The 19,161-nt window shown below is 41.5% G+C and overlaps 2 protein-coding genes across 2 annotated transcripts; both read right to left on the reverse strand.

The window, feature by feature from the left end:
• Positions 1 to 1,718: 1,718 nt before the first annotated feature.
• Positions 1,719 to 15,674, reverse strand: nars1 (asparaginyl-tRNA synthetase 1). The gene is made up of 15 exons (XM_068705992.1): positions 15,479 to 15,674; positions 13,662 to 13,744; positions 13,411 to 13,476; positions 13,005 to 13,097; positions 12,757 to 12,846; positions 11,327 to 11,405; positions 9,121 to 9,191; positions 8,524 to 8,610; positions 7,911 to 8,132; positions 7,603 to 7,802; positions 5,648 to 5,783; positions 5,266 to 5,379; positions 4,136 to 4,267; positions 3,792 to 3,923; positions 1,719 to 2,428 (listed from the first exon to the last, which is right to left on the reverse strand). Exons 1-15 carry the CDS (start codon positions 15,519 to 15,521, stop codon positions 2,297 to 2,299), a joined length of 1,680 nt encoding a protein of 559 aa, XP_068562093.1. The 5' UTR covers positions 15,522 to 15,674; the 3' UTR covers positions 1,719 to 2,296.
• A 1,015-nt stretch (positions 15,675 to 16,689) lies between these two features.
• On the reverse strand, positions 16,690 to 17,523 carry LOC137868739 (E3 ubiquitin/ISG15 ligase TRIM25-like). Its single transcript, XM_068705636.1, has one exon. The coding sequence runs from the start codon at positions 17,521 to 17,523 to the stop codon at positions 16,690 to 16,692; it is 834 nt and encodes a 277-aa protein (XP_068561737.1).
• Positions 17,524 to 19,161: the final 1,638 nt, after the last annotated feature.

Consider the following 19,161-nt stretch of genomic DNA (forward strand, 5'->3'; position numbering starts at 1 on the left):
TTCTGAGATAGTTTATCAGCTATAAACACCGTGGTTGTAACTGTCACTGTTTAACCCGCTTTCTGGTTCCAAGGAAGGAATTCAAACAGCTTTAATGGAATTGAACCAATATAATGTCTTGCTCAAATACAAATAAATAAAAGAATGGCAAATGTATGCAGCACGATCAAAACTTAAATCAGCGCGTGGGGAGAAATCATTTCGTCTTCCTGGAGAATACTTTTTCGCTCAGTTTTTATAAACTACTCAGGTTCTTATGAAACGAGACCAGTTTTTCTCGATCTGAGGTTTCCTTTTTCCATTTCAAAATCGCTTCGATAGAAGGAAGCAGAGATCCGAAGAGGAACCAGGAAGTGGATTTAAAGAACACACAAAGCAAGAAAACACACACACCTGCTCCTAAAGAAGGGAGTTCTCACACACAAGCTCGTCTTTGTCTGTCTGTTATTAAAGGAAAATGCTAATAATGCTAACATGATTTAGGAAAAGATTTATCAAAACATATTTTCTTTTCATTCTCAAGTAACTCAATAGGAACTTTGAATTCCTTTGTCCTTTATTGGCCAAGTGAAACATTTGTAATATGATAGTTTATATTTGAAGCACATCACACAACGCTCTTCCACTCACTTATTAAGTCCGTTAAGGTTTGAATAAGTCTACTTCTACTGCTGTAAATGCAGTTTATTGATACTTTTTTAATGCTACATTACATAAATAAGTTTCTATGGTGATATTGTTGTTGTGCTTTTACACTGAATTTAAGTTCTGTTTACTTCAACTGGTACTTGTGTTAATGCTTGTATTTTGATACAGGCCTCATTTTATTTTCTTAATCTTTGTTTCTTATACTGTATCAAACTTAAGGTTTCCTTTACTGCTTCCATAGTCAGTGTGGAAAGTATACTTAGCTAAAGTTATACTTTTTCTTAAAGTTCCCTATTGTGTAAAGTGTGTGACGCCTGTACTGGTGTTAAGTGTAACCAAAGTGTTAAAAATTTAATTTAATTTTTGCATATATGGCATATTTCTACCAGTTATACTAGAACTAGAACTCAACCCGTCATTTCAGTTTGTTTTTAAAATGTGAATGTCTACCGTTTGTAAAGTACTCTGAACGCCTTTAAAAGGAAAACTGTGCCTTGCATTTAAGAGAGAAAAAGCATGAAAATAAAAGTTATTTACAGAATTAAATAGTCAGTGAGCCACAGTTCAAAGACAAGGTAGACGTGTGAGAAAGTCCTCAAACACAGATGTCATATCAGACTAGCAACATTTTTATGATCCCAAAAAAAAAATCCTGATTACAAGATTACCATAACTATAAAAAAACTAAAAATATTTATCTTCTTTATTGTAAAGTATCTTTGAGTTTCTTGAAAAGCCCTTCCTAAATAAAGTTCATGGTTATCAGAAAAAGAAAATATAGAAAATAAAAAAGTATATCAGTAAAATTCATCTTTAACTTAGCTTATTGTGCATTTTCTCTTTTTTGGCATATTAAATACACTCAAAATCCATATGTAGAGAGATGGAGTCTGTAACCATAACTGTAGACATAAAGCGATTTCAGAGGGGCTGGGTTATTTACACAATATTATCACATGTTTACTATTAAGATGATATCAATATTTCATTTTCAAAATATCAATCATCATTACCAGTATATCGCGGTGACCCTGAACACACCCGACCTAAAGAAAACGCTCACACACCCATCTGTTTGATTCACATTTATTGAGTTCAGCTGCATCTTCTGATGGAAACACGACACAGAAACACAAACATGACGAGTCGGACCTCACATCTCTGAACCACACACATCATTTCACCGATTATTAATTAAATAAGTTGGAAAAACAAATAAAAGTGGAAAAGCTATAACTGAGCGAGTTTCCTTGCTCAGGACTTGCAGAAGAATCACAGGAAACTACAGTGTTTCTTATCTAACGCCAGCCAACGAGCACAAGCTGAGGCAGAGTGGTCGGATTCAGGTTTGGATTCACAGCGAACAAGAAAGAAGCTGTAAAGTGTGAGGCGGAGCACAGCCGGTAACCGTCACGGTGAGACGTCATGATTTTAACTCTTCACCACCGAGTGTTGACACAGAAACATAAACCAGCCAAAACAGAATTCCTTTAGATTGGATTTGATTTAATATTGTAGTGACACATTTTATGGCTGACAGGGTGCTGCCACATGCCAGGGTCCAGGTATACCAACAGAAAGTGTGTGTGTGTGTGCGTGTGCGTGTGCGTGTGCGTGTGCGTGTGTGTGTGTGCGCGTGCGTGCGTGTTCAGGGTCTGCAGCGCTGGATGAAGCGTGGGTATAGGCAGACGTCTCTGATGTGATGTCTGTTCAGCAGCCAGGTGAGGAAACGCTCCAAGCCCAGACCGTAACCGCCGTGAGGACACGTGCCGTACTTCCTCTGAAACACACACACACACACACACACACACACACACACACACACACACACACACACACACACACACACACAGTTAACACACACACACACACACACACAGTTAACACACACTTCTGCTGAGACGCGTAGGCCTTGTCCACATCCCACTGTTCCTCAGATTCAAACATCCTCCACATCTTTTTTTGCAAATGAGCCTCACGTTTTCCTCTCACCAGCTGGGATTGTGGTAACCACGACTACTCTGTGAACCACACTGTACGCTCTCTTAAAACATTTACTTCATCCTCAAAATGAGCATTTGTACATCAATGACTCGCTCCGCGTTACCTCGAATTCTTGAAGAAAACTTTGTTTTTCCTCGCACTCGACTCAAAAAAATGAAGTGAATCCTAAATTACACTGAAGCGTTTAACGACAGCAAAACGTTGTTAAACTCTCACATGACTCACTTATCCAGTCATACGCTCACTACTTCACAGAAATATCACCATTTAAAACACTTATGGCACTACCGTCTCATGCACGGACTCACAGCTCTAGTACGAGACAGTAGTGGACGAAGTGTTTTAGGACCCAGTAAAATGAAAAATACATTTTCCCAATTTGAATCATTTGTCCCTGTATTCATTCTCATTTAAATACATGTCAAATAAAAGCAGTATCAGAGTATATGTTGCACCAAATCTGTCTTTTCTCTTCTCATTTTAAATGCTTGATGACTCATCCTGCACTTGAAAATTCATCCAATCAAATGAGACTTTTCGGCGAGCCGGCCACACGGGTCGGCGCAGCTTAAAGAGCAATATGGAGAGAGACAGGAGGACTTTTTATATCAGTGTGTGTGTGTGTGTGTGTGTGTGTGTGTGTTCTGTAGCTCTGTATCGCTCTAAACTCTAAGCCCGCCCACTTATTAGCGGTCCAATCAAAAGCGAAGGATTTGATAGAAATCCCTCTTGTAACATCGCTCAAAAATTCAGTTTCCCTGTGGAAGCGCAGAAGCTCAAGACACTGTAACTGCCGTCTCCATGGGACTTTAGATAGTAAGGCGTTAGCGAAGATGCATTGTTTTGTGAAGTAGTGAATGATAAACGAGACTTGGATTGACCTGCACGAGTTGTGTGAGAGTTTGTAAACGGACGTTTTGATATAGTTTTGCTGTCGTGAAACTCGGCCCCAGTCTGCTTCAATTCATCAAGGCTGTTTTTCTAAGTTTTCTTCAAGAGCTCAAGGGAACACCGGGTGAGTCACTGATGCACAAATGGTCGTTTTGAGGGTGAAGTAGTTTGCACTCTTTTACAGAAGTTCTATTGCTTTCCGGGCCGAGATGTGACAGAGAAACAAGCAGCAGTGAGTTTGGTGTTACCTGGTCGGTGTACCAGTAGTACGGGGTCGGGTCGATGCCCTCCCTCTTATATCCCTCCAGCAGCTCCTCAGCGTCCCAAATACGCATCGAGCCTCCGACGATCTCGCCCACATTTGGCATCAACACGTCGACCTGTGGCACAGAAACACACACACGAGAGAGATCAGACAGCTAATCGGTTATAAAGTAACTTCAGGCCTTCCTGCACCCCAAAAATGTCATCTCATTTTGGCTCCACAAGAAGTGGATGTCTCTTGTTGTATTAGCCCACAGCAGGAGGAAGCCACACAGCACCCCGATACACCTCCAGGTTTCTAAGCCACAGTTTGACCCGAGGTTCGTACCGACTCGGTGAGGCGTTTGTCCTCGGGGCAGCGCTCCATGTAGAAGGACTTGATCTCGGCCGGGAAGCGACAGAGCAGGATGGTCTCGTTGATGGAGTCCGTCATCAACCTCTCTGGAGCCTCGGGGATGTCCTGAGAGTGAGAAGATAAAAGAATGATTAAATTAAATAAAATATAAAAAAAGAGATTTCCTAATTTTTTTTCAACCTTGTTATTTAAAAAAAAAAAAAAAAAAACTCCACAGACGACAAATCTGTTTTCAATGCTGTCTAAAAATGTCAAAATAGCTTTTAAAATAAAATGAATAAAATTCAACATAAGTAAGTAATACGACTGTAGACAGAATACTGAATGTGGTGACAGAAACATCTTGAACACAGAGCAGAGCAGTCACATGTTTCTGACATACAGTCTATCAGAGCTCCAGCTGACAGAGAAGACAGCCATGCACTCTACAGGTGAGTCAGAAAACTGCAGGTGAGCCAAGCTTCATTCCAGACTGGATCTGATGACCACAGACGTCCAACAATACGTCTACAAGCTCTTTAACTACCTGCTAAACAACTAAAGGATTACAATAATGACATTAAAAGGGGCACTCCATCAATTCAACAGGTCAAGTTCAGTTTCCTGGTCATGAAGAGCACCACTCAGGCCCATCAGAACTGTTGTAGAATGACTTCTGGAGTCAACACATCTGGAACAAACTGGACGAGTGGAGTTTGAAAGATGTTGGACAGGCAGGGTCTAATGAAAAGATGCGGTTGAGTTACATTCTTTTCTGTCTGTTGGGAGTTTGCCAGCGTTTAATTGTTTTTCTTAAATCCTACTTTATTATTATTTTGAAACGTGCATTGATGTAAGGTTTTGTTTAACTTCTTTTATTTGTTCAGTTGTCTGTTGCAGACCGCCGACTTACCGGAAAACTACACGGGATAGTAAAAACCAAAACCATAGTCTTACAAGACTGCTGCTGGCGTGAAATCAAAGTGAGTTCTGGACTACAAGAACTCATTCGGAGAACGATGTGTGTGTTAGATACTCTGACGTGTGTGTGTGTGTGTGTGTGTGTGTGTGTGTGTGTGTGTGTGTGTGTGTGTGCGCGCGCGCGCATCATGTTCAGTCGTCACCTCTCCAAACTCGTAGTAGGAGCCGTCGTCCTTCTTGACGTCGTGCTCTCGGAGCCACTCGATGGCTTCGGTGTAGTTCATCCGCTTGAACGGCCTCTTGGGGGGTTTGAAGTTCTGGGTGGAAAGAAAAATAAATAAATAAAAATACACCATCAAAGAAAATATTAACACTACAATGAAATTACAGAGCAATATAAAACATCAACTCCATGTTTTTATGAAGGGCGTGTGATCAAAGCTAAAACAGATCATGTAATGGATGAACTTTCTCCATCATCCTTGTGTTCCAGCACTACCTAACTATTAATTAGGATGAAACCTGTGACGAGCGTCTTGAACGCGCCCCCACCCATATAAAAGATGTATAAATAACATGACGTACGGGGTTGATGTCGTAGAGCAGCTGCGCGGCGGGGGATTTGAGCACTCGGTCCACCACGTCACACACCAGATCCTCCAGTCTGGTCAGCAGATCCTCAAACGACATGAAGGGACACTCGGCCTCGATGTGAGTGTACCTGAACACAGACGGCAAATCAACCAATCAACATGCAGGAGGCCGACAGGCTCCGATTCAGGAGAAGACACAAGGTGTTGTGTGGCTCTGGTGTGATTAACATAACTCATTTACGTATCGTGTTTTATGCATATATACTGTGCTGTCCTTTGTTTGAAGTTAAAAGAAAATTGTCCACCGTTTATGTGGACGTCCGATCGGTGTTGATGGTAAATGAGGTCGACTGAAGCAATAAACTCCTCGGTGCAAAATCTGTTCTTCCTGCATCCGGCGCCACCATGTGGCGTGACAGTGACGTAGCCGGATGCAAGGAAGAACTGCAGAACCGCCTTTTTTTCCCTCTTCACTTGTATTTCAAACCAGCTAGGTTTATGACAGCAAAGATGGCATCCCAAAATATGAGTGCAGAGGAGGGAATACATGTTCAACAGTGTCAGCTGGATTTATCGGAGCGGGCTGAAGAAACGCAGCGGGACAGATGAGAGGATACGGCCGGCGGGGGGACCCTGGGCGTCAGAAGCTCAAGCGCAATGCATCCTGGTACATGCACTGCTGGCACGGCAGAAAACTTAGCATTCTGGGTCAACATGTGAGGACACATGGACACCATCAAGTACTTGCACGTACTGAGAAGCACAGAAGCTACACTGTCATCGTGGTTTAGCATCGTGATAGGCCTTTGCATCTCATAAATTATACTTGGTTATAAATAATCTTTTCTTTTTTTTTTTTTAAATCTATTTTTAAGATTGGTCCTCAGCTCACACTGTCCATTAAAATGAGTATGCCACAGATTGAGCATTGTGCTCCTAAAACATTGTCGGACTCACGGTGGACAGTAAAAAATAAAAATAAAAAAAGGATAAAATTGATGCAGCAAAATCATAGACTGTATAATAAATGGACTACGGCCATCACCATGTCGTTTTTTTTTTTTGCAACCAATGAAGGCAGTGACCATATTTGGAATGCTGAGGGAATAAATCAAGAGAGAAGTAGAGTCATTTTCTCATAGACTTCTATACAACCAGAGGAGTCGCCCCCTGATGGTCAGTAGAGAGAAGTTTTAAGACACTTCAGCATCGGCTTCACTTTGCAGAACCAGATGTTGCCGCCTGAGCTGAACCAAAGATTTCAGTTTTTTTCATTCCATGCATTCTTCTTCCTTGTCAAACCCTACGCGCCCACATCACCCACAATGCAACTCCACTTCAAACAGTTGGGTCAGAGATGCAGTCTGTGTTATGCTAGCAGCGGCTCCTGCAGCTTCGAGACGCTAACCTCATGCACAGACGAGCAGCACGCTACAGAGGCCTGGTCAGCTCACTTCTTTCTAACTACCACTGCAAGATTCATTTTCACACTTCAGCCGAGGTTTGTTCATCAGAGCAATAAAAAGCCTTTATACAACCTATTGTTCATACATGTAGTAGTACTCCTTTGTAGTACTCACTGACACACATTGATCACCTCTGCCTGCTAATCATTTAGTCTAGTATGCAAGTTCAAACCTGCCACGTCCTCTAAACATGTTCACTGGTCACACCAGTTCCCCCAGATTAGCTGACCTGATTGACAACGTATCTGTGTGTCTGCTCTCAACTCTCTAAAGTCTTTGTAGTGATGGAAAAAAAGTTGCCATGTCTTGGAAATGTAATGAAGCGTACTGTTAACCCCAGTCGTGTGGCTTCAGGGCAGATATGTGAAATAATTCACAGCCTTAATAAGTATGAATCCACTGCCCCCTCCCCCTCGTTGTGGACTTCCTACATGGGGGGGACCTGAGTGTACTTTGTGAACGTGTCGGACGGCGTGCTCACTCGGACAGGTGTCTGCGGGTGCGCGACTGCTCGGCCCGGTACGACTGGGCGATGCAGAAGGTGTCGCCCAGGGCGGGGATGCAGGTCTCCAGGTAGAGCTGAGAGGACTGCGTCAGGTACGCCTCCTCGCCAAAGTAGTTGAGGTTGAAGAGCGTGGAGCCGCCCTCCACCTGCGTCTGCACCAGGGTGGGAGGAGTGATCTACACCCAGGAAGAATACAACAAAGACAGAAAAAAAAAAATGGTGGTTAAACTAAGGAGACAAAAGGGCGAGACAAAAGATTTTCCCGCGTTGCTGGCGTGCGTCACCTCGTAGTATCCGCGGCTGAAGAAGTGCTCCCTGAAGCACTGCGTGACGGTGGATCGGACCCGGAGGACCTTGGAGACGTTCTCTCCTCTGATCAGCATGTGTCGGTTGTTCAGCTGCACGTCCACGTCCGACTCCTCGTTCAGCAGGTTGTCGGCGCCGCCCGCCGGAGCTAAGCCGATCAGCTCCCAGAAGTCACAGTGCAGCTCGTGGCCTCCCGGCGCCTGGAAGAGGAAGACAAGAACTCACTGAACAAAACCCATGTCATGTTTTTATACTGCATCCATCCTGCAGTATGACTGCATGCATGCATGTCACTCACTCTCACACACACTATTACATTATGATTTTTTTTTTCCCCTCCTACCTTTTTTTAATTCAGTATAGGGATATTTGTCACCCATAAACTTGTATCACACTAATCCAAAGCAGGGACAGGTAAGTATTAACAAAAATCTGATGACCACCCTGCTGCTGTGGATCTTACAATGACGAGGTTATAGAGCTCATATAACCAGGTTGTCTGATGTCCTGCACGACCTGATTTCTTCTGAGCGTCTGGCATGCATGCACGCGTACTGCAGGTTCCGTCTGTTATGCAGCGGGTGTGTTTACCTGTTTGCCCTCAGGAACTGGAGTGACGGTCCCGTACAGAGCGACGGTGCTCTCTGTGGACAACACCAAGCCGTTGTAGCACTGGCACTGGAGACGAGAGCAAGGAGACAAGCGTTACTCAGAGGGAAGAATACAGAGGGAAGAATACAGTACGACCGTTAGTTAACTGGTAGCGTGAAAAATGTGTCTTGAACTTCTGTGACATTGATTACTTGAGTTTGAAGTACTAATCTGGTGATCAAATCAAGTGCTCCCTGCTCACAGGAAATCTGCCCGAAGGATGATGCGTTTCTTATTTTTGATTTAAACATGTGTAGGAGGTTTTAAAGCTTTTAGAATTATATGAGTGTTTTTCAGTCACTCACACTGAGTAACAAAACAAGTTTGATGTGTGGTAGTGACTTCATAAACAAGCTAACACTTTATGTATTTACAAAATATATCTATCATTACATCTAAATTAATTTCATCTCCTGTCAGTTTCTTTAGTTGAAATTCATCAACTAAATTAATTGTCTGAGCTATGAATGAAAACAATTCAGCACAATGCTGTAACACATAATAAAAGACTAAAATGGTAAAGTTGTAAAGCTGTACCAGTTTATCAGACAGGACACACTGCAGGAAACCAGTTCCATCTCTCAGCACGATAAACATCAGGTTCTTCCCTGTAGGAGAGAGAAAAGGTTTACAGTGAACGAAGATAAGAGCCAAACTTTCTTTTAAATCAGGTTAAAATAGGAAAACACTCTGAATTCAACACACCGCCAGCATTATGAATGAACTACGTGAAAACCTGAAATACTTGCCTGCCGATATTTTGCATCAAAACAATTCATAACGGCAGTGATGCAGATTTTGTGACAGTTGCACCACAATTTAAGAAAAGGTTAAGCTAAGCTACTGAAAGCTATTTTATTGACTTTCCTTTAAGAAAAATGCTCCGAGTGAATTTAAGTTCCTTCTGGCAAACAGTTACGGACTGTGTACATCTAGGGCTTTTATTGTGAAAGGTAAGAAGAGAAGAAGTGGATCTGGATCTTTGTCAAGGATTAAAGAAAACAAAGTTTACCATCTTGGTTCACACTATGGAGCTCCTCTGTTAAAAGTGTACATTTTGAATATGTCCGTTTTACACAATGTGATTGGTTGATGCCTTTACTCTCGGTGCGAGAGCTCAGAAAAGTCAACCGTGTTCCAGAAAGAAATAACGCTACTTTGTTGTCAATAATAATATTTGCGTTCTGTGTGAAAGTAGTCATGACAAAAACAACGACTCTAAAAAAATATATATTTAAGTGCGAATCAATCGCACAAAAAAACAGCCTGGTGTGTAAAGGCCTTTAGTGTTGCCTTTTTAGGTTTAATTAAAACCTTTTACACCCGAGGCCTATTTGCAGGCCTCAGCTAAAATAAAGATAAGAAATACCTAATTAATTGTATAAAAAAAAATAAAAAAAAATAAAAAATAAATAAAATAAATTTTTTTTTAATATATTTTTGAGATGAGAAAAATCATGGAACTATCAGAATACATGTTACTGGTTCACATAAGATAAGGATGGAACACAGCACAACTTGGAAAACTCAAAAGCTCGATCTTGAAAAACAGCACTTTTAGGGTATTGTTTTTTGGAAAGTATGGGTATCCAAGACTTTTAATATGCTGGGCTCTTAGAACAACTGATATAGGCTCTATATACACAGCTATACATAGATACAGTGAAACATTTATAAAATATAGAGCATATAAAATTAGAAAACTGATCAAATATTCCAATATTTGAATAAAAAAGTATTTTTTAAATTCAAAAACACTCTATATCACTTCTATGTATCACTCATGATGTTCAATGAATCAATAGACAGAAGATTGGACCTTTTTTGAGTGTTTTAAGCTCTTTCTAAGCCCTTTTTAGTTGTTTAGTTTAAGGTCAAATACTGCTTCAGACTCAGCCATTCTCTCTGTTCAGGGCTGTATCTCAGCCCCCCCTTCTCCGATTTTCACCATTGAGACATCCTTCGAACCGTAGGAGCCAATAGAATTGCCTGGAATTGAAAGCTAGATGATTGACAGCACTATTAGCCAATAAAGCTCAAAAACGTCCCAGCTCTGAAATCTGATTTGCTGAGCTTCCAACCCTCCCAAGAATCCGAGGAGTGTCGGAGAGACACGAATCGAACGGATTCACACGGAGCACCAGCAGCTGGACAAACATGCAGTGGAAGTACGGAGATATTCCATTTTTTCGCTGAGATTCCACCAAAAGTAAGTACAATATTCGATGAAAGCTGTGTGACTTTTTGTGTTCGAAGCTGAATATCTCTGCGATGGTTTACCGGGGAGAGAAATGGAAACTATGTCCGTAATCTCCGTCAGGCGGACATGCTTTTTCATGCTGCATGTTCGTAGGTAGCACGTTGCTAACGGAGTGTAGCAGCTGTTTTCTCCGGTCTGTCCCAGTCATATCGAGTATGATTTATGATATTTTGTTATTTGTTTGCTTGGCTGATGGGAGATGTGTTTGTCTCATGTAGAAGTGACCTAGTTCATGTTGTTCCCAGGACGCTGAGGTTTCTGCAGAACTATAACATCATTATATTCGTTCTTCGTGGGTTCTCTGCCAGTTACTTTTAACACAAAACTCTCTAAGTTTTGATGTACTCTGCGTCCAAATGGGGGACCTACGGGTGTATAAGGTTTTAAAGGCCAGAGACACAAACAAAGAAGCCACAAAAACTGTCTTCAAACACAGCAGTTAGATTTGTATCATGTTTTGTTTTCATGTGCCGGGCTCCTCACCCTGTCTCCTGAGGCGATGCACCCATCCGAACACTTTGACTCTCTGTCCTCTTTTGGCCTCCAGATGATGGATTTTAACCTGAAAAACAGTCCGCACTCACCTTTAGCTCACTAGCACAATAGGGCACATCTGGATTTAGGATTGGGTATCAACAACTGTGAAGCACTGAAAGTTCGTACTGAATATCTGGTCAGATTTGTAATCTTCTCTATATGTTCTTTGCTCAGACAGTTCCCGATTAAGAACTTTATTTTGCTCATTTTACACCGCTTGCGTACCTTTAGACAACATTTAACACTTAGACAAGCGCAGTGCTCATCCTGCAGCTTAAGACGATTGAATGGTTTAGGAAAGAAATGCAGTTTGAACTTTCTCCATTCCAATGTAAAACACAAAGCCATATATATGTCAACAGGTATTACAGTTTGACCATTGTAATAGAAAAACCTTTTACTATTTTTACATATTTATGCTTTGATTTTTTCGTTTTAAATAAACTTGATTTGTGAGCTTTATGGGTGCTAACAGACGGAAGTTTACAAACTATGGTTACAGATGCATAACAAGATTTAAGGCACAGCTTTTTAAATGATATAATATTCCATATCTTATTCCTTTGCACTTTCAGTATCACTCCTTGTCTGAGATACAGTATGTGTGGTCATGGTAGCTTTGCGACTGGGTCACAGGTGGATCACTTCTGCCAACACAGAGCAGGTTACAGATACAAAGTAAGCTGCTAAAACGGGAAACACTTAAGAACTTCTGCTTGAACGGTGCCCATCTCCAGAAAAATGATCCACCTGCTAAACGACATGCAGCGCTACGTAAAGAGGAAGTTCTACAATGTTGACCAGCAGGAACACTCTAACCACCACGACTCCAAACTATCTGACCTGGGTCTTCTCAGTAGTTCAACAATAAATGTTGCAAAAAAAAAAAAAAAAAAAAGAGAGCCTTAAGAACACTAGCCTGCTATTAAAAAAAGAAATGTTCTAGCTGCTAGTGTGCGTTCCAAAGCAGTGTGTGCAGGCAGCTATCCCTGGACGGCCTATTTTATTAACAAATATTATTCATTAAAATGTATAATGAAATGGGAATGTGTCGAGAACTTGATGAGTGTTTGATCACATCAACAGCTCACTTCAGGCTGTGATTATCTCACAGCTAAGGGCCGGTGTTCGGCCTGACGTGAAGAGTGAGACACTGTTTGAATATTTAACAGATATATGAACACATTTATTAACTATGTTCAGTAACTGTTTGTTCACCAGTTACCAATGCTTTATGGGTCGAGCTGTGATTAAAGACAAACATGGTAATAAACCCTGAGAATGCAGGTTACAATACAAGTGTTTTAGCAGTTACTTGCGCCAACATGCAATAAGTATTATTAGACGAATATAACAATGGAAACAATATGGCTGACCGTATCAGGCTCAGGCAGGCTGGGGTCATTCTCAATGGTGATCTTCTTGGCTTCTTCTAGGTTCTTCTCTCTCCTCTCGGTGTCCTCTGCCTGCCACATGGAGCAAACATTTAAAGACACTACATCTGCTTCTTCATCGAATAAACATATGAATTTATAGCTCAACTAATCAAAGCTGCATAGCGAGAGAAAGAAACACCCTGAATTTGCCCAGAATTCCTTTTAAGTGAAGTAAATAGAATACACGCCTCCTTCTTTTCTTTGGAATCGCACTTCGTCTGCTCACGGTTAAAGGCTTTCTTTGTGTTCTTCATCTGCGTCTTAGAGATCACCGCCCAACGCTGAGGGAGACAAAGAGGATGAACGTATATTTGACGGGACAAGAAAAATAAAATAAAAACGTATAAAGTGCAGTCAGTTTATGAGTTTCTAATTTCGCAGGTTTTTACTGAAATCAAACTCTGCAACAGAGACAAGAAAACAACATTGGGGTGAAAGGCCAGTTAAAATAATAAAACAATATTAATAATAATTAAAATAGACGCTGCAGCTGTGGTTGGAATAAAACCGGCCAAGTTTAAACAGTGTAGAAAACAGTAAAGAGTTTCCTGTGTAAAATTGAAGACATTAAGAAAAAAAATGTTTTAAACCGACCTCTCCCTCCTTCTGTGATTCTACGTAGATGGTCGGGAACGGTTCCTTTCCAGCAAACATCAGAGCCTGTGAGGAGATTTGTACACAAACACAATGAGATGCTGACAGACGTATCAGTGCAACTCAAACAATGTTTGTCAAATTTCTCCTGCTAATGCTACATCCTGTAGCAGTAAGCATATTAGACAACACACACTTGAATACAGTTAAGGCAGATAACAGGATGTACTTTAAGCTACACGACCATTCACCTTGAGGGGAGTTTTGAAGGGTTTCTGCTCCGTGCCGTCTCCGTCCTGGTCGCTGCCACATTTGTCCGACACATACAGCTCCCCTGTGAAGCAGAGGCAGAGTGAGACGCAGCACTCCCTCCCAGTCGTATTAAATACCTTGGATTTAAAGCTACCACGAGGAATAGCTGGTGACTATTTTGATTTTGCTTAAACGTAACATAAATTCCATGAGTTGGCTCTCTCTCTCTCTCTCTCTCTCACTCACACACTCTCTCACACACACACACACACACACACACGCACACGCACACACACACACACACACACACACACACACACACACACACACACACACACACACACACACGCGGCTGATGTCCGTTCGGTGTGCTTTTTGAATGGTTGAGCATCGAGTCAAGAGATGCGTTTGCACACGGACCCTCCTGATGCTCACTGAGACAGCAACGTCCAGTAAAGTCTGTTTCCAGTAAATCTGCCACCGTCTTGCTTAAGGATGAGTCAGGTTTTGAACTTTTGCCTCATGAAGTCAAAATGAAACTAAAGAGCTTAGTCATCCGCAGCTTTACTAGGCTGGACAGAGATAGACAACTTGGATGTAGTGTTGGTAGGGCTGGGCAGCCTATAACTGTATTATATCAATATTGGATCAGACTAGATATCATCTTAGATTTTGGATGTCATAATACGGCATAAGTTTGATCTTTAGAGTAAAGTGGTGTAATTTCCGTAACTTATCAGACTGTTTTAGCTGTTCTATTATTTGCCTTTACCCACTTAAGTCATTACATCCACATTGTTGATGGTTGCTTATCAAAAATATCATCGTGCAAATATTTAGTAAAAGCAATCATACGATATCGGCGCAATACCAATCGATGTAAATGGTGAAAAAATACTGTGATATTTGAGTTCTCGGAGCTCTGATTGTTGCCGATGTCACCAACAGGAGTCTGCAGGGAGGTCTGCGGCCCCCGGGGTTTACTGCTCACCAGCATTTCTTGTCAGCCAAGAATTCCACATTTTGTCAAAGCGGAAGAGTGCCAACAAACACACCCATCAATCAAAGGCAAAACCCCAGCAGAAAACGTACACTATAAGGCCGAAAGTATGAGCCTCCACGGTTTGAGGCTTACAAGCTGATGTTGCCCCCCAGGAGAGCATTTAGTGAGGACCAACACTGATCTCAGCCGATATGGCACAAGCTGCTGGATGACTAATGATAAAGGGGAACCTTAGGCTTTGTACACAGACATCAGAATAGATTAAATGTTTTAATAAGAGCATATGGACCGATATACAAACACACACCATAGGTATCTCTGGGTGGATACAGAACATCTTGACGCTGCATATGGTGACACGCGAAGAAATGAAACAAAAAGCGTCACCAGCTGAATCCCAAATGACTGGAATAACGTCACGTGTTACTGAGCACGACCTTGCAGTCTATTTTACACTATCTGTTGACTAAAAGAGTAAAATTACAAAGCAAAAATCACACCGCGTTAACGTCCACTGACTGTAGGAGTCCCTTAGATGCTGCACAGCAGACTGACAGCTGTCATGGCTAACCGTTAGCCCACAGTGCCCTTTCTCTGACTTCGTTTTTATGTTCGACTTCCACACGTAACGTCGGCAAATGTGTAAACCGGCTCCGTAAACCGAACCAGACACCTACAGATTCAGATATTGGCGTTAGCTAGCATGCTAACTGCTAACATCACTGCAAATGATGCAATATGCAAGACACACATGTCTTTGGGAGCTAGCTAACGAGCTAGCTAGCACCGGCTAGCTGTTTCTTCCTAACTTACCCACTGATACTTGCTCCACACTTTTCGTTAACTCCGTCGCCATGTCTGCGCAGGTGCTACGACAGTCCGCTGAGGAGGGAGAACTAAATATTTTTGTATTTGGAAAAATGGAAACGAAATCCCAGAAACGACTGTCGGTGGTGTCTATTCAGTCGCGGAAATGCAACTTTGCATCAGCCCGGCAGCAGCTCGCTGTCATTGGTTATCGGGAGGAGGAAAATGGGAGTCGACTCGCCTATTTCTTTCGGCACATTTCACCAGCGCTGATTGGCGCGTGTTAGAACGTCACTTCCTTAACAGGAAATCTGATTGGTTGTTTTTCTTGTCAGTTATCTGGTTGGCCAATTAGAAAAACTAAACAAAAATCTAAACGCGTCAATCAGCACTTGAGACAAATCAGTTTTTGCTTTAAAAAATGTAAAAAAAAAAAAAAAAAGTGTTCGACGCAATACTATACTAAAATACAGCGCTACTAAACTAAACTGATAGTGTTGAGTAAAATTAAATAATAAAAAATCGCTTTTTTGGTTCAGTTAATTTGTAATGTATTTGGGGAAGTGATGCGGTCAATCATTACAAAATGTATTGACTCAGAAGAGGTTTTAATGTTTGATTTATTAAAATGCTGTGATAAGGAGAAGTGCTTCAAGGCCCATGCAGCAGAACAGAGAGAACTGAGAACATTACAACAATACAAACATACATCAAACTATACAGACCAAGTAACAGGCGAGGGGCTCAAACATCACAACAGGTCAATGTTTGTTCAGAGAAATCTATATGACAATATCATCATTATTCTGTTCAGTTATTTATTGGCAAAAATATGATTTTTAAATCCCACACTGCTGCCCTCACCTTAAAATGTAGAGGTCTCCCACAATCCTTAACTAATTTACAGAAAATAAAAATAAACATAACAAGTTACTTATTATTTCCCAACACATATTTAAAACAAGAAATGTAATGTAAAATAAAATGTATTTTATCACCATCCCTCACACAATTTTCTATCTATTTGTATTTATTTTTAAAGTGTTTTTGTTTTTTACATGTAAGTTTACTTTGTTCGCAATTGTTTACTTAGTCTTTCATATTTTACTTGAAAGACTAACAACAAAAACGTTTTTTAAAAGATGAAAACTCGCTGGTCCTCGTGAGCAGTCATAACCACCTCAATGAGAAGAGAAAGAACGCTACATACAGAAACTCTACATTAGTTCTTGTGTGTTTGAGGCGATCTCCTGCTGCAGCTTCTCCTGAAGTCCGTTCACGTGACTCACTTCCGATTTCTGACGAGATCTGATCTGCCACTTCACATCCGTGAAGATCTTCTCGCTGTCCGTCACAGCTTTATCAGCGGAGCAATTGATAGCCTCCAACTCCCGCTGAAGCACATTCACATCTTTCTCTCTGTTCTGGATTCTCTGCTGGATCTTCTGTCGACTCGCCCCGAGCTCTTTCTGGCTCTTGGCCATTTCTGCTGCAGCTGAGACTGTGTCATGGCCTTTATGTTCATCCATGGAGCAGAGAATACAAATACACTGTTGATCCGTGCGGCAGAATATCTTCATCACCTCATTGTGACGAGTACAGATGTTCTCCTGGAGCTCCTTAGAGGGGTCGATCAGCTTGTGCTTCTCAAAGGCAGGGGATTCATAGTGAGGCTGGAGGTGGTGCTCACAATAAGAGACCACACACTGCAGACAGGACTTGAGAGCTTTCAGTTTTCTCCCAGTGCAGACATCACAGGCCACATCTTCAGGTCCAGCATAGCAGTGATCAGCTGGAGCAGGTTGGAGTCCCATCTTCTTCAGTTCCTCCACTAAATCTGCCAGCATAGTGTTTTTCACCAGGGAAGGCCTCGGAATAAATTCCTGTCTGCACTGAGGACAGCTGTGGACTTTCTTCTGATCCTCTTCATCCCAGTGGCTTTTGATACAGTTCATACAGTAGTTGTGTCCACAGGGAATAGTCACTGGATCCTTCAGTAGATCCAGACAGATCGAACAATAGAGGTCCAGCTGAATTCCTCGCTGCGCCATTTCACCTCTCAGACTTTCGTTTGAGAGCAGGAAGAAGGAGGAGGAGGAGCTATGAGGGTTAGATTAATTCCAGGAAGAGGAGTGATTTCACTGCAACAGGTGTGTGTACAGCACCTGTTGCAATGAAACGTGCAGTGAGGAGTACGACACTGACCTGGACAGGATCAGTGGGCTACGTGATTGTCAAACAAAGCTGGTTCACTCACCAATGCTTTATCAATTGGGAACAATGTAGAAAATAACATGTTTGTGCTATTAGTTGACAGCTTTTGAAATATTTGTATCTTTCACAAATCATTAACCTTCAGAAGCCCAGAGAGGCAAGTGAAAAAACAAATATATCAAATGTCTTCTCTCCTAACAGGTGAAAATAGTTTTCGTGCCTTACAGCTGTATTTAGTTTACTTTACATAACTTGCTAACACAAGATATATGTAGCTTGTATTTAGAGTGCATGGATAAATGAAAACTCACTTGAAAGTAAACACGAATGCTTTTAGTCCTACTAAGAAGATGGGGAGGTGGTGCACTTAAGCCTTTGTAACCGAAATGGCTATTACACAACTAACAGAAAAAAAACATTTGTTTCACCTGTTTTCATAGATGAAAGAAAGTAATTTGTAAAAAGGACCCTTTACTACTGTTTCACAGAATAAATACAGATTAAGTAGTTCAGAGAGATTACCCTGGCAAAACTTTTTTTTTTAAAAACAGTTTTTCTAATTTTTTTTGGAAAAAACTGTTCTTAAATCATAAACACAGGAAAGAAAACAATTATGATCACTCGGAAATATTTTTTTCTCACTTGCCTCATATTCTGTACATACACAGTGTGAGTGTGTGCATTTATCCAAAGCGACTTACAATAAGTGTATTCAACATAGGTATTCAAGAGAACTACTAGTCACCAGAAGTCATAAGGGCATCTCCTTTTTAAACAAGCATCTAAGAGCATAAACCAGAGCCATAGTACAGTGCAAAAAACAAGCCAATACGATAGGCGCAACAGACCAATACGAATACAATAAGTGCAACAGACCAATACGAATACAATAAGTGTTGAGTGGAAGGCTCAGGGTAGTACTTCTTGAAGAGGTGAGTTTTCAGGCTGCGCCGAAAGATGGGCAGCGACTCTGCTGTCCTGACGTCAGTGGGGAGTTCAGTCCACCATTGTGGAGCCAGGACAGAAAACAGCCGTGACCGGGTCGATCGACTGCAGGGACCTCTGAACGACGGGGCGACCGATCCCCCCCGAGGCAGCAGAGCGAAGTGGTCGGGCACGGGTGTAGGGCTTGACCATGGCCTGGAAATAGGAAGGAGCTGTTCCTTTCACTGTCCTGTAGGCTAGCACCACAGTCTTAAACTGGATGCAAGCTCTTACAGGGAAACGGAGAAGGGAAGTTACACACACACACACACACCCCTTCACTTTTTCCATATTTTGTTACAGCCTTATTCCAAAATGGATTAAATTAATTTTTTCCTCAAAATTCTACACACAATATCCCATAATGATAACATGAAAAAAGTTTGTTTGAAATTTTTGCTAATCTATTAAAAATAAAAAAATGAAGGAAATCACATGTACATAAGTATTCACAGCCTTTGCTCAATACTTTGTTGAAGCAACTTTGGCAG

The sequence above is a fragment of the Cebidichthys violaceus genome, unplaced genomic scaffold (assembly GCF_023349555.1).
Source record: "Cebidichthys violaceus isolate CVI_PGR_0920_01 unplaced genomic scaffold, fCebVio1.0.p SCAF_12, whole genome shotgun sequence".
NCBI lineage: Eukaryota > Metazoa > Chordata > Actinopteri > Perciformes > Stichaeidae > Cebidichthys > Cebidichthys violaceus.